General features: G+C 43.5%; 2 protein-coding genes and 1 long non-coding RNA gene across 10 annotated transcripts in view; 2 read left to right on the top strand and 1 right to left on the bottom strand.

Annotated features, from left to right (window-relative positions):
- LOC141557271 (uncharacterized) overlaps positions 1-12,998 on the top strand; it is a 36,161-nt gene that overhangs the window by 16,990 nt on the left and 6,173 nt on the right. The gene's annotated exons all lie outside the window — the stretch shown is intronic.
- SRC (SRC proto-oncogene, non-receptor tyrosine kinase) overlaps positions 3,481-12,998 on the bottom strand; it is a 114,846-nt gene continuing 105,328 nt past the window's right edge. For all 8 annotated transcript variants that reach the window (XM_074292685.1, XM_074292684.1, XM_074292681.1 and 5 more), the window contains 2 exons: positions 11,349-11,480; positions 3,481-9,781 (listed from right to left, as the gene is read on the bottom strand). In XM_074292685.1, the coding sequence (XP_074148786.1) occupies positions 9,573-9,781; positions 11,349-11,480 (341 nt within the window). In that variant the 3' untranslated portion in view covers positions 3,481-9,572. The remainder of the gene's footprint in view (positions 9,782-11,348; positions 11,481-12,998) is intronic.
- On the top strand, positions 3,631-5,261 carry BLCAP (BLCAP apoptosis inducing factor). The gene has a single exon (XM_074292696.1). It carries the CDS (start codon positions 3,631-3,633, stop codon positions 3,892-3,894), a length of 264 nt encoding a protein of 87 aa, XP_074148797.1. The 3' UTR covers positions 3,895-5,261.

The raw sequence follows: 12,998 nt of genomic DNA, 5'->3' as shown, positions 1-12,998 counted from the left end.
CATATAACTTGGAATGTTGTACTTCTGCCACATCATATAGCATTCTTAACTCCACCCAATCGTCTGGTTTTGGGGTTTTCACAAAGCATTAGTTTACTTCTCTTCACTCTGCCAATTCCATGCTGACCTTGGCATGAACGTGCCTCTTGGCAAAGAAGTGTTTTTTTCACTCTTGCATTACACGGATTCTCATGGTGACTGTCACCGGCTCATGGAAGAGCACAGCATGAGATTCTATAGTTTTGACATCCAGCGGTAGGGCTCAGATATCATTTGGGTAGCCTCAGTGCTTCTTTCTTTGAAATTGTTGCCCAGGGGTAGACCCTGGCTTATGCCAACATCTAGAGAAACTTATTATTTGCAATTATAAAGCCATCTAGTTTTTCTAACTGGTGTCCATACTCCTAGAACATAACCCTTTATTGTCACTCATCTCCTGTCTATAAAATTCTGTCCCCTTTTTGAAAGTAGGTTCAGATGGTTAGTTTGTCTTTGAATCGGAGCCACGGGTGATTTTCTAGAGCTACTGATAAGTACAGGATGGCAAAACACTGGTCAGGCCCAAAAGACAGGTACACTACATTTCATACAATAATAATGCTGGAGATTTTATAAATTACACCATATTATAAAAGCATTAAGAGAACTCTTTACTTAAGGGAAACAAATATGTTAGATTTTTCCATACTTGCCATTACTCAAATGAAAAGGCAAGATTGGGCCCAGGATCATTGTCTGTTTGTAGTAGGCCTAAATTCCACTTTTCACTTTCCTCCCAATAACCTGTGTTATTCTTAGTGCTCTCATTTGTAAAATGAGGAGAAAGCATGACAACTTTGGCAGTTGCCCAACTCAGACCCTCGAGTCCTGACTCTCAGAGTCCTTTTATTGAGACTGTCTGAGGTACATCAAGATGATTTCTCAGGAGTCAATGTTCTTCAGACTCCCACAAAGGCACACCTGGATGGAGAACTTCTCTTGGGGAGGAGAGGTTGCCTCCAGGTCCAGCCAGCAGCAAAATCAATCAAGAATAATGTTCTTTAGATCCCCTGTGCAAGTAGCAGCTACTCATAGCATAGGATCAGAAGTTTAGATATGAAATGTTGTTCAACGACTTCCTCCTCTTACAGGCAATACACCTGAGACTCAAGCCACATAGGCTTATAGGCAAAGTAGCAGAGTCAATGCTTGAACTTAGGGCTCCCAATTCCAAATCCACTGTACCATAGATGGCCACCTCCTTACCTCCTATTCTGGGGGAAATCAGGGGCCTAAGAGGCAGACAGTATCATGCACAAAGTCACAGGGATATTTTCTGTTATAGTTCAGTAGATAATTAACATTCTATCTCACTTTAAGATTACAAAACACTTCCTTCATAACAACACTGGAAAATGAAACTCAAAGCAGGGAAACAAGTTAACTAGACCTGGGCTTCAGATACATCATGTCAAGTTTAGCACTCTCAATCTGCTATACAAATGTCAAACCTATGGCTACATATTGACTTAGAATGCCACATATCATTTATATTTTATTGTACTTTTATTTTAATAAACATTTCCTAATTACATTTAATCTGATTTGAGCCATGTTCAGGAGTGTTGCAGGCCCACAACCTCTGCACTTCACCATGCTGGAGTAAGCTAGGTATCATGGTGCACAGAGTACTGGGCTTGAAGGCAGGAAGATGCAACAAATTTATATTGGGAAAGACACCCTGGATGGGAGCTTGTCTTCTAAACAAATACCTGATTTAGTTCTTTTTGGGGAGGGGGGACAAGAAAAGGAGTGGTGCAATCAGGGTTAAGTGATTTGCCCAGAGTCACAGCTAGTAAGTGTCAAGTGTCTGAAATCAGATTTGAACACAGGTCCTCCTGATTTTAAGAGCAATGTTCTATCCACTGATTTTGTTCTCTTTTAAAGTTTCCTTAGTGTCGTGTGAGATGTTTAGGAGTCACTGTTCCAAGGGCAGAGACTGTATCCTTTTTTTCCTTTCATGTGGTAAAGCTCAATTGGAGCTGGGTCATCAATAATGAATTCTGAGTCAGTCGCCAGGTGATTCCCTATTGACTCATATGAATGAAGGCACCATTTAAAGTGAAGCAGGTTGCCTTGGCTTGTTAAAGTTCAGTTATAATGTCTTTTGGGTGACCACACCTAGCACTTTGTGCCAATGTGAATTGGTGGCAAAGGTTGTTCAGGTGGTGGGGCAAGTTACAGGTCATTCTGGCTTTCTCCAGATACTGATTGAAATGTAGTTTCTGCCTCTAAAAACAAAATCAGTAAGGTAATGTTATTGTCAGTGACTAGGTACTCCTAGTCTTCCCTCAGTTTTTTCCTCTTTAGTTTTTAATCCGCGTGCCTTGGCCCTTTCTCCTAAAAAGCTGACTTTTAAGAGGCTTCCAGATTATAAAGTTCATGACAAGTGATGTGTCTCATTTAATCTTCTTTCTTTTTTCATTTAATTTTTATATACCTCTTCAAGCAGAATATGAGGATATTTATATCATACAGTCCAAAAGTAAATTTTTAAAAAGGATCATTTATGTTATTTTGAACAAACATTGTATCAAGAAGGAATATATAAAATACACTTAAAAATTACATCAATTATATATCCTATCCTTAGGAACTTGGGTTACAGGAGCATAGGAAGATTGGGTGACAATCTTTTTGCTTTCTTACTTGATCAGTAGAAATCTAAAGAACTAAACCAGTTATTTAGAACATCACAGGCAATGTGGGGGTAGCATAAAGATGTCATACACACATAGCTCAAAGCACATCAAAATGTAATTTAACAAAATAAAATACAGCAATATATAGATAATCTACAATTAATCTGTCCCTGACAAATAGGACAGAAGTGAGGTGCCAGTGCAAAGGACTAGGGATTACTTTTATGTTTATGTATAGGATTATACACTACTGAACCCAGTGCCTGGGCCTGACAGACCCTGTTTTGTTGTTCTTGAAGTTATAAAGATAGGTAACATCCGGGGAAGTTGGTGCTTAAGATAGGTCATCTTTGGCAAATAGGAGGGGTTTTTTGTTACCTCCTTGATTACCTTGTAACTGATGAGACTGAACTGACTAAAGCAAAATCTGTTTTGACTTTCCTACTCAGCATTGTCTCTTATCTATTATATCTAATTTTTCAATGATAACTTTCAAAGGAGTTAGCCAGTATTGACATGTAAAATATAATTGAAGAGCTTCTGAATATAGCATAAACTCAAACAGTGATTCCATTTGCCACCTTGAAATCATGTCAACTTAGGAAAAAATATTTACAAGAAAATCTTCCCTGTAATTTGTAATGGAACTCAGTGGAGTTGGTCCCTGAGTAAAGTTAAAATGATTGTATTGATTGAGGTCTCCAGTTCACAGAACTATAAGCAAATACTTTAGTTGTTCAGAATATTGAACTAATTGCTCTCCCCCCATAAGTTTTTTGTTTTTGTGTTTTTCTTTTTAAGTTATATCTTCAGAATACGGGACAACTTGGTACTCCTTGACACATTGGAGAAGCCGTTGAAAATTGAGTGGAAACGAAATCAAAGAAGCAGATAAAGTTCACTTGCTGTTGTGGGCCTTGTGCCTCTCCTCCCCTGCCCAACAGAGACCATGTACTGCCTTCAGTGGTTACTGCCTGTTCTGCTCATCCCAAAGCCCCTCAACCCAGCTCTCTGGTTCAGTCACTCGATGTTCATGGGCTTCTACCTTCTGAGTTTCCTCCTGGAGCGGAAACCATGCACAATCTGTGCCTTGGTCTTCCTGGCAGCCTTGTTCCTTATCTGTTACAGCTGTTGGGGGAACTGTTTCTTATATCACTGCACTGGCTCCCATCTCCCTGACTCAGCTCACGATCCCAGGATAGTGGGGACTTAGGATCCTCACGTGCTGCTAATTGATTGACTTTAAAGATGAGAACCCAAGGGTAAAGGATGTTCACAATATGATTGATCACAGGTTTCCTGCACATCTGTGTAGACTAGATTAGTACATTCCTGATTGGGCATCCTTCACCTGTGATGTGTCACTTCCAGTTTTTTATGATGTGAACAACAGCACCACCAGGTACTTTTGGTTTGAAGCCCAGCAGTGGTCAGTGGTTGTTGCTGTTTTTCTTCCCTGCCTTCATTCCTACACCTCACTGACTGGATGATCACCTTTTCATCTCAGATCCTGCCAGGGGACCAGATCCAACATGACCAGTCTAACTGTTGATCCAGAGATCTCTGCCCTGTGGCAGTAGCGTTCATATCTTGTTTTTACCTAGGTGAACTTTGTCCAGAATGCAATTAGTTTCCTTCTCTCCAACCTCTCAGCCTTATATTGCTCATAGGGCCAGTTGAATCAACACAGGTCTCATAACTGTAGAAACTCCAGCTTTTCACAGAAGCCTCTGGCACCTGGGAGCTCCAGCTTCCTGCTCAGTAGGCTAGAATGAAATGTATTTTGGCATTTCAATACTGTTCACATTTAATTCTCCTGTTTCTTTTTTTCTGAAAGAAACGAGATCATTCTTGAAATAGTTCCTGGGTATCAGAACACTTCTCCTTCACAGTGCCACATCCCTCCCCAATTTCTAGAATTTACAGGGTTCTCATTTCTTAGGGGAAGTACTATGAGCTATTGGGTTTGTTTTTTTTTTTTATTTTAATCTTTGTCCCAATTCCTTTAAATCTGCTGATTCCCAGATCTGCAGATTGTGGGAGAGCAGATCTGTGCTTTCAAAATGGTGATGAGCAATCAATGGTTTTGGTTAGGGGATTCTCTTGGTTTTTATTAGTTGGGAAGGATGTATGTTGTGTATCTGAATTGGGAATTTATCACTAGCACACTTGATATCTCTACAATGGCGAGATTGTTGAAGGATGCAAGCCCTGGAACACAGCCTGAATGAAACAACTCAGGAGAAGTGATAAGAAGTAGCCACTTTCGTGCCATACTGGGACCCCCTGGGCTTTGTTGCTTCAAAGATTCCATAGTACAAACAAATATCCAGGAAGGAAACTTTGTTTTTCTTAGTATGCTTCCAGTCTGATCCACTCATTCATCTTCCTTTGGATTGACTGAGGAGTGGGAGGTGACCTGGGCAGAGGACTGAACTTGGTGCTTGTCACCTGGGGAATTGGACCTAACAGCAACATTTTTGAAATTTAAGGGCTGCTGGTTAAAAACATTGTTTTATTTTTGGTTGGCTCAATTGCACAGCTGTTTTAAGATGTTTAATAAAAGCTTTGTAAACTTTGGTTTTTGGACTCTTGAGTGATTTGTGGACTTCTTACAACCATTGGTTTTTATGTGTTTAAATGGGGTGGCATAGAGGAAGCTTGTGTGGTACCAGAATGCAATCCCAGTTCAGGAAATTGTGTGGCGAGGAGGGGAAGGCACAAGGGCTCCCTACTTACCAGTGTAGACGTCAGGGCTCTTAGTGACCAAGGCCTAGAGAGACATGAGTTTTCTATGGCCACATTACCATTCAGTGACTTGGTGCTTAGAGGAGAACCCAGGGTTCTACTCCCATTTGTTTCACTTTGCCCTCAGTTTTGTCACAGCTGACCTCCTTTACCTTTCCAAGCTGGACCTCCCCTGGGCACTTGGTCTTTGGGACAAAGTGTACACCACTTCTCAGTTTTCTAGAGATGGGGAGTGTACAAACAACTAACTTGTTTTGTTTGTCGAATTCCAACAACCTCCACCAGGGGGTGCCACAGGATAGGTGAGGGGCACATGAAGGTAGTCCCCAAAATGGTGCTAAGAGCTCCGTGCACATTACAATAGAGTCATAGCTCTGGAGGGGACCCTCAGAAATCTCCATCCTGCTTGTAACAGCAAAGGACTAGTAGCATGGTAATTCTCAGTGGGCTCGAGATCGGTGATAGCCTCAGCGTGTCCCCTTCCCCTGATACAGAGGCCTTCGGGTCTACAACCTTGGAGGTGCTTTTGAACTTAATCATCCCAGTCTTCAGATAACAATCAGACCCTGATTTAAAGACCTTTAAGCAAACTTGGGGGGGGGGAGGATCTGCAAAAACTTTAGCCTCTGATAAACTTGGGTCATCACCATGAGGCATTAGAAGGGATGACAATGGAGGGTAACACATGTACACATATGCACAACATGCCTACAGAGGTGCACACATCCTCTTCCTTCCCTCCCTCCCATAAATGCACTAGTGAGGTCTGTTTGTGTTTAATCAGACAAAATGCAAAGTATTTACAAACTACCTTTTTGCCCTTCTCAAGACATCCCTCCCTCCCTGCCTCCCACCAAAGCTGAAAGCTATACACAGCCAAGCCAGTGAGAGCCAAACTCAAGTCCCCTGCATAGTCATCAGGAATTTACAAAACACTTTAAAAAAATGACAGCTTCAGAACCTCTTGTAGCAAGGGACTGAGTTCTTCAGAAGGACAGGAATGCTAAAGAGCATCCAGACAATGACAGCAATCATTATGGTACAGTTTCATTAGGTAACAAATTGCCTCTTTATTGGCTGGGGATGGGAATGGGGAGATTGAAGAATGGAAGTGGTGAAACCCTCAGAACTAGCTGGAGAATCTAAGGGAGGCCACCAGCAATACCCTTTCTTGTGGGCAAGGCCTGGTTGGCACAAGGTATCCCAGCCACCACCTCCTGGGGTTCCCTGGGCCTGAGCCTCCATTCTCAGCTGATTGGCACAGAGATTGGAGAGATTAGCCCCAGGTGTGCAGCCCCAAGCACTGGGCTGACCCAGCCCTGGGCAAGTGAATCCCAGGGAACCTGTGGTCATTATTGCTATACTACTGAGAGGCGGGAGGGATGACTGGGCCTACCACGGGGAGAGGGGGGGGGGGGGGAGTGGAATAGGAAGAAGGTAATGTACAATGTTCCCCAAAGGGTTTTTTTACATGTTAAATATGGACACACAGCTACACACATGCACCCACATACACGCACACATGCCAACCTTGGCTTCCCAGCTTTTTGAGGATCTCTTTTGCAAAGTTAAGCTTCTGAGGAAATGTAGCTCCCTGTTGCCATTCGCATTAACAAGCTCATCAGGGTCTCTGCTTGGAAAGACAAGCTGGATGGAAGATGGGGAGGGTAGGGGATGAAAGAAAGATAGGAATGAGGAAGACCTAACCCAAAATGGCAGTGAGCCTTCAGGGCCTATAAGAAATAACAAGCCCCCTGGCAGGCTGTGTCCTGACCCAGGGAAGACTGGTGCTATGTTCCCTTATCTTTTACAGTTGTTTCTGTCACCAAATTTTAGATTCTTTCAGCCAGACCTACCACTTTGCTCCTATCTCATGAGCTGGAGGAGCGTTTTCAAGTTTTGTTGGCACATCTAAATTATTTTAAAGGTAGCAAGTTTCCTGTCATTGGACATTTCCAGGCAGAGGCTGGATTATCATTCCCATCAGGGACACTGACAGGAGGTTGGACTGTAGGATTTCTAAGGTCACTTCTAACTTGGAGACTATGAAAAAAAACTTGTGCCTGCCCTCCAGCCCCCCCACCAAAAAAAAGACAACCAACCTTTTCCCTCCCCAGATTTTTCTATGGCCATAATGGGTTTCCCTTCTTGGTTACCACATAATCTGGTCATTTGGTGCTGAGAATAATCTGGTGTACATCACCTTGGCAGGGTGTATGTGTGGGGGTGAAGGTGTAGCATTGCTTCAGTTTCCATCTCCCAGAGGACAAAGACCAAAAGTTCTCAACTTTGGAAACAAGACTTTAACCTGTCGGATTCTCAGTCTATTCTGATGTTTCAGGTTTCTCAGATCCCACCTCTGCCATTCATTAATTCTGTGTGATCTGGGAAAAGCTCTTTTCCCTCTTCTGGGTCTTAAGTTCATCTTCTGTAAAATGGTGTCATTAAACTAGATGATCTAGGATTGACATTCTTTGTCTTAAGCCACCTGGTCAGAATTGGGGGAAAAAAATAAAGACAACAGGTACTGCGTCCTGCCCCTGTGATTAAAAACCAGACTTCTGGCTCTTCTCTCATTCTGCCTCCTTCCTCCCCAATTTAGAAGCCCCACAATGGAGGATGAACATTCTTGAGGTGGGGGAAAGAGTGGAAAACATGGAAGGGATCAAGTGAGGATTCCATGTCAGCCTTTTTGATGAAACCCAGTGTTCAGTGGGCATCCCATTTGTAGCCTGGAGATACTGTACTGGTTTGGAAGAAGGAAAGGAAGATTAGAAACTGTCATTTTAAAGCCTGTTGCCCCAAAGGATCAGGATCTGTTCCTGATCCACGATGAGGTGAAGTGACACTGATTGATTAAATCCTCTAAAATCCCCTTATAACTTTGTAAAGTTTCTCATGGAAGGAAAAAAAAAAAGGCTAACTAATGCAAAGATATTTCCTGGGCTAAGCTTTCCTGAAGGGATTTCAAAAATAATGGCTAGGGGCAGCAAGATTTCTTACCCCCATGAACAGATAGGGAAGAGTATTATGACTGAAGAGTGAGAGAAGAATCAGCCCTGCAGGACCCCTGGATTAGAGGTGGCTCTTCAGCTTGACAAAAGGGACCTTTGGACAATTCATGAAGCTGGAAGTGAATAAATCAGGACCAGGAGGTGGAGGAAAGGATTTGATAGGTACTAGGCCTAAGGACTGAGCAGAAGTTTGCTGACCACAACCAAACAGTAAATGGGAGGGATCTCAGAGAAAGAATCTACCAGAAATGTTCAACTAGTTTCCAGGGGAAGAGGAGAGTCCTCAACATGAAGTCCCAGAAAATGGCAACAAGAGATCTTCATGGTGATTTTTTAATGGGCAAAGTCCTGTGTTGTTAACTATTGAAGAAAGGAGACTAGACTGGACAGGGACTGGAAGACTGATATCTGCAACCTGATTTGCACTGAGCTAGACATAGGCCGTTGTCTCATCTGAACAGGATCCAGACCCTTTGGGCTGAGCTAGATGTGGCTCAGAAGGGCTGAGGCTAGTCTTAGCTTTCAACTGTAAGCAGAAATGGCACTGATCATCCCTTATCCACCCAAGAAAAACTCTAAGCTCTTTTTCCGTAAGAACTTGTTGCTGGATTGGCTGTTAACACTAAACAACAAGACAGCCCAGGAAGGGAAAAATGTTTTTTAGGGAAGAAGGGAAGTGACAAGGGACAACTAGGGAAGGGAAAGGGGTTTTCAGTGCCCACATTAACCTTCAGTGCTGAGCCATCAGCCTGAGATCTGCTGCTCCAGGAATATGGTTTCTCCATCCTCCCAATGAGCAGAAGGAGACTAGGGGCTTCAATGCCTATGATGGAATAGGCCTAAGGCTCAGACGTTCAGCCCTTCAGCTCCATCACTGGCAGCTCTAGGACCACCACCTCACTGCTGCTCACCTCAAGGACAAAAATCATCACTGTTGGCAGGGAGGGTGTGACCAAGTCCCTCTGGCCAGGCAAGGGGGGAAGAAGTGACCCATTGCCCAAGCTCTGGGAAGAGCCCACCATAGCTACAGCACCATGGTCTCAGCTGGATAGGCCTCTGGCCCAGCAAGCCCTCAGGACAATCCTGAGGGACAAGAGGGAGTCTTTGGCACCAGGGCCCCAGCCCAACTCTATAGGTTCTCCCCAGGCTGATACTGGGGCTCTGTGGATGTGAAGTAGTCCTCCAGAAATGCTTGCAGGTATTCAAATGTGGGTCGTTCTTCAGGGTCCTTTCGCCAGCACTGGCACATGAGGTCATGCAGAGATTCAGGGCACTCTGGTGGGCAGGGCATCCGGTATCCTCGCTCAACCTGGTCTAGTACCTCCCGGTTCACCATTCCTGTGGGTGAAGGTGAGAGGAGGAAGACTGAAGGAGGTAGGAGAGCATGAGAGAGAGGTTCCCTCCTTTCTTCTAGACACTGAGTCCATTAGAATCACAGAGATGAAGTCACAGAAGCCTCTAGAGCAAATCTACTTGAAAGGAACTGACTCTACAGCATTGCCAATGTGTCTTAGTCCTGCCTTCTGGGGCCAAGGAAAACGAGTTTAATTCTCTTTCCAAAGATCAGCCTTTCAAATAATTGAAAATAAAGATAATCACAAAGTCTTTCCTTCTCAAGCTAACATCCCTGGGGTCTTCATTTGATTTTCTTACAATATGATCTCATTTCCTGATCATCCTTATCATATTTCACTGAACATTCTTCAAACCTGATGATGTCTTTCCTAAAATCCAAACCTGAATACAAAATCCCCAACCTGTTTTGACCCAACACAGCATAGAGAGAGCATCACCTCCCTCACCTGTGACATCAGACATGTGTGAGAATCTCATTGCTCCACACAGTCCTCTTGACCGCCTCCCCTCCTTCCTCATGTACTTCCCAGGATACAGCCCCTGTTTTGAGCGCATCCCCAGAACTAAGCCGTCCTTCCTCAGGGCCTGAGGAGTGGGAGCTCACAATTGATGAGAGGGCTTCAGGGACATTAGCCCAACTATTCTGAATATAGGCCACCCTTTCTTCTTCAAATAGGGCATGTAGAAAATTTGGGAATGGTCAATAATCTTATTCCTATTGGTCTTTGTCTTCCTGCCACTAACCTACTGATACACTGGATGTTAAATCAGCAGTCATTTCTTATTTCCTCCTTATTGATTTTTCCTCCTTTGGAGCATATTACAGGTCCGAGAATCTGCCAGTGGTGCCTGGTGGAAACTACTTAAAACTAAGTATGCACAGCTCCCAATCCTTTTTCAACCATCTTCTTCTGCAACCTTCACAATAATACATTATTTTCAATGTTGACCACTGAGGGATACATTGTTCTGTTCATAGCCATCCATAAAGACTTTCTACAAGGCTGTCAACAGAAGAATACATGCATCATTGAAATCATGCATTCCCTAAAGTATCTATTTATTTTTTTCTTCTCAAAATGATCCTTTTTTTAAGTGGAAAAGAGAGGTTTTTGTGGTCCATACCTAGGTGGAGCCCACATTCAAGACAGTTTGGTACATAAAGGTCATTGGGCAGTCTTTTCCACCCTGTTCTTGCTGTATCCCACATTTTGTTTCATTTATTCCTTTAGGTTCTCTTAGGTTAAAGAATTGCCCCTTGTAAAAATGCAACTTCCCTCATGCGAGATCACGTTCCAGCTTGTTCTTACTCATGACTTTTCTAAATTAACAAGAGTGCCAGGAGCAGCTTTTGAGTGGGAGAAGAATAAAGGGAAAACCAGAGAAACCAGGTCAACAAAGAGCACAGATACTCAAAATACATTGTACCCATTGCGTTTGTGACTGTGTGCTGGTCCTGGGGTGCCAACTGGCACCCTAGTTGTAGTCTTGTAGTGTTCCTGACGGCAATGTCCCCTCACCCACCCAGAACCCTGCACTTTATATGTACCTGGGTATGGCACTCGACCCTTGGTTGTCAGCTCCGTCAGCAGGATTCCAAAGGACCACACATCAGACTTGATGGTGAACCGGCCATATAGGGCAGCTTCTGGGGCTGTCCATTTGATGGGAAATTTGGCACCTAAAGGAGAGATGTGTACAAGGAAGGAAAGAAAAGTTTCTCTGTCCTTGGGGGACTTAGGCTGGGGATTTCCTGACTACACTGATATTATAGAAGCATACACTCAGAGTTGAAAAGGGGCATCATAGCACCTAGCCCAAGCTCCCTCCCAGTATAGCCCCAGCACAGCTTTCTTTGCCTGTTCACTCCCACTCATGCAAAGTATCTAAACAGTTGCTCAATCTGGTCATTTTTCTTTCTAAAATATCTCATGCAAATGTCCCCTTCTCTACATCCACTTAGCAACCATTATAGTTCAACCTTTCATCATGTATCACCTGAATTACTGGCAATAACCTCTTAACTGGCCTTTTTGTCTCCAGTCTCTCCCTTCTCCAAATTGTCCTCCACCAAGCTACTATAGAGATTCTCCTAAAACACAGACTTAACCATGTCACCCTCTCTCCCATTCAATAATACTCCACTGGCTTCCTATCACCTCCAGAATTGAGTAAAAAGTTCTTTGGCATTCAAAGTTTTGTACAATATGGCTTCTTCCTACCCCTCTAATCTTTTCACAGATTAATCCCCTTCTGCACTCAAGGAATCAATTATCCTGGCCCACTAGATGCCTTCTCCTGTCGCTATGCCATTGTTGTGGATGTTCCCCTTTTTCTCTTGGAATACCTGGTTTTCTTCAAAACTCAGCTCAAACACTTCCTTTTGCAGGAAGTCTTTACTGCTCCAGGCTCCAGCCCAGCTGTTAGCACCTTCCTTTCTGAGATTACCCCATACCTAGCCTTATTATGTATATTATCTATACTAATATATGTCCATAATGTCTCTCTCTCCATTAGATGATGATGGCTCCTTGAGGACTGGGGCTGTTGCACCCTTGTGTCTTTTTCCCTGTATAGCAATATAGCAGATACGGTTCCCAAGTGTAGTACTTCCTCTCAGATTATAACTAGCCTCAAGTGGTGTGCAGATATCACCTTGGAATAGAGTTTGTGCTTTTCAAAGTATTTGCAGATCCATCAGCTCCTTCAGGTTTCATAAGACCTATTACCTGACTGGCCTGACATCCTGTGGTAGTTAAGGAATTTATTAGGGATGCGGGAAAGTAAGGTTGGGAGGGGCCTTCAAGTTGATTTAGCCCAACTCTACCATTTGCTGAAGAAGGAAACAGATCAAAAGACATGAACTAAATTATCCGCAGCCACACAACTAATAAGTAGCTGTGCTTCAAACCAAGATCTCTGACTTCATATCCATTGGGTTATATTACTCTCTAACTTGTTTCCTAGTTGGTGCATTTGCTGCAGCTGCCCTAACCTTCCATTCCCCCTCTCAATCCATAACTCTGCTTCTCCTTCAAAATCAGACCAGATGCCCTCTCCTCCAGGATACCACCCCTGACTATGACCTATCTGGAGGCCAGGATCCTCTTGGTAAACTGGAGAGGTGTTATTATGCCTATTTTATAAAGGAGGGGACCAAATGGGCAAGGTCATGTGCTGAGTGGGCAGCAGGGCTGAA

The sequence above is a fragment of the Sminthopsis crassicaudata genome, chromosome 2 (assembly GCF_048593235.1).
Source record: "Sminthopsis crassicaudata isolate SCR6 chromosome 2, ASM4859323v1, whole genome shotgun sequence".
NCBI classification, from domain to species: domain Eukaryota; kingdom Metazoa; phylum Chordata; class Mammalia; order Dasyuromorphia; family Dasyuridae; genus Sminthopsis; species Sminthopsis crassicaudata.
The sequence above is the reverse complement of the archived record's forward strand: the minus strand, read 5'-3'. Positions and strand labels throughout refer to the sequence as shown.

What these genes read in the sequence shown, in the direction of transcription:
- BLCAP (XM_074292696.1), top strand. Translation starts at nt 3,631, where the DNA reads ATGTACTGCCTTCAGTGGTTACTGCCTGTTCTGCTCATCCCAAAGCCC.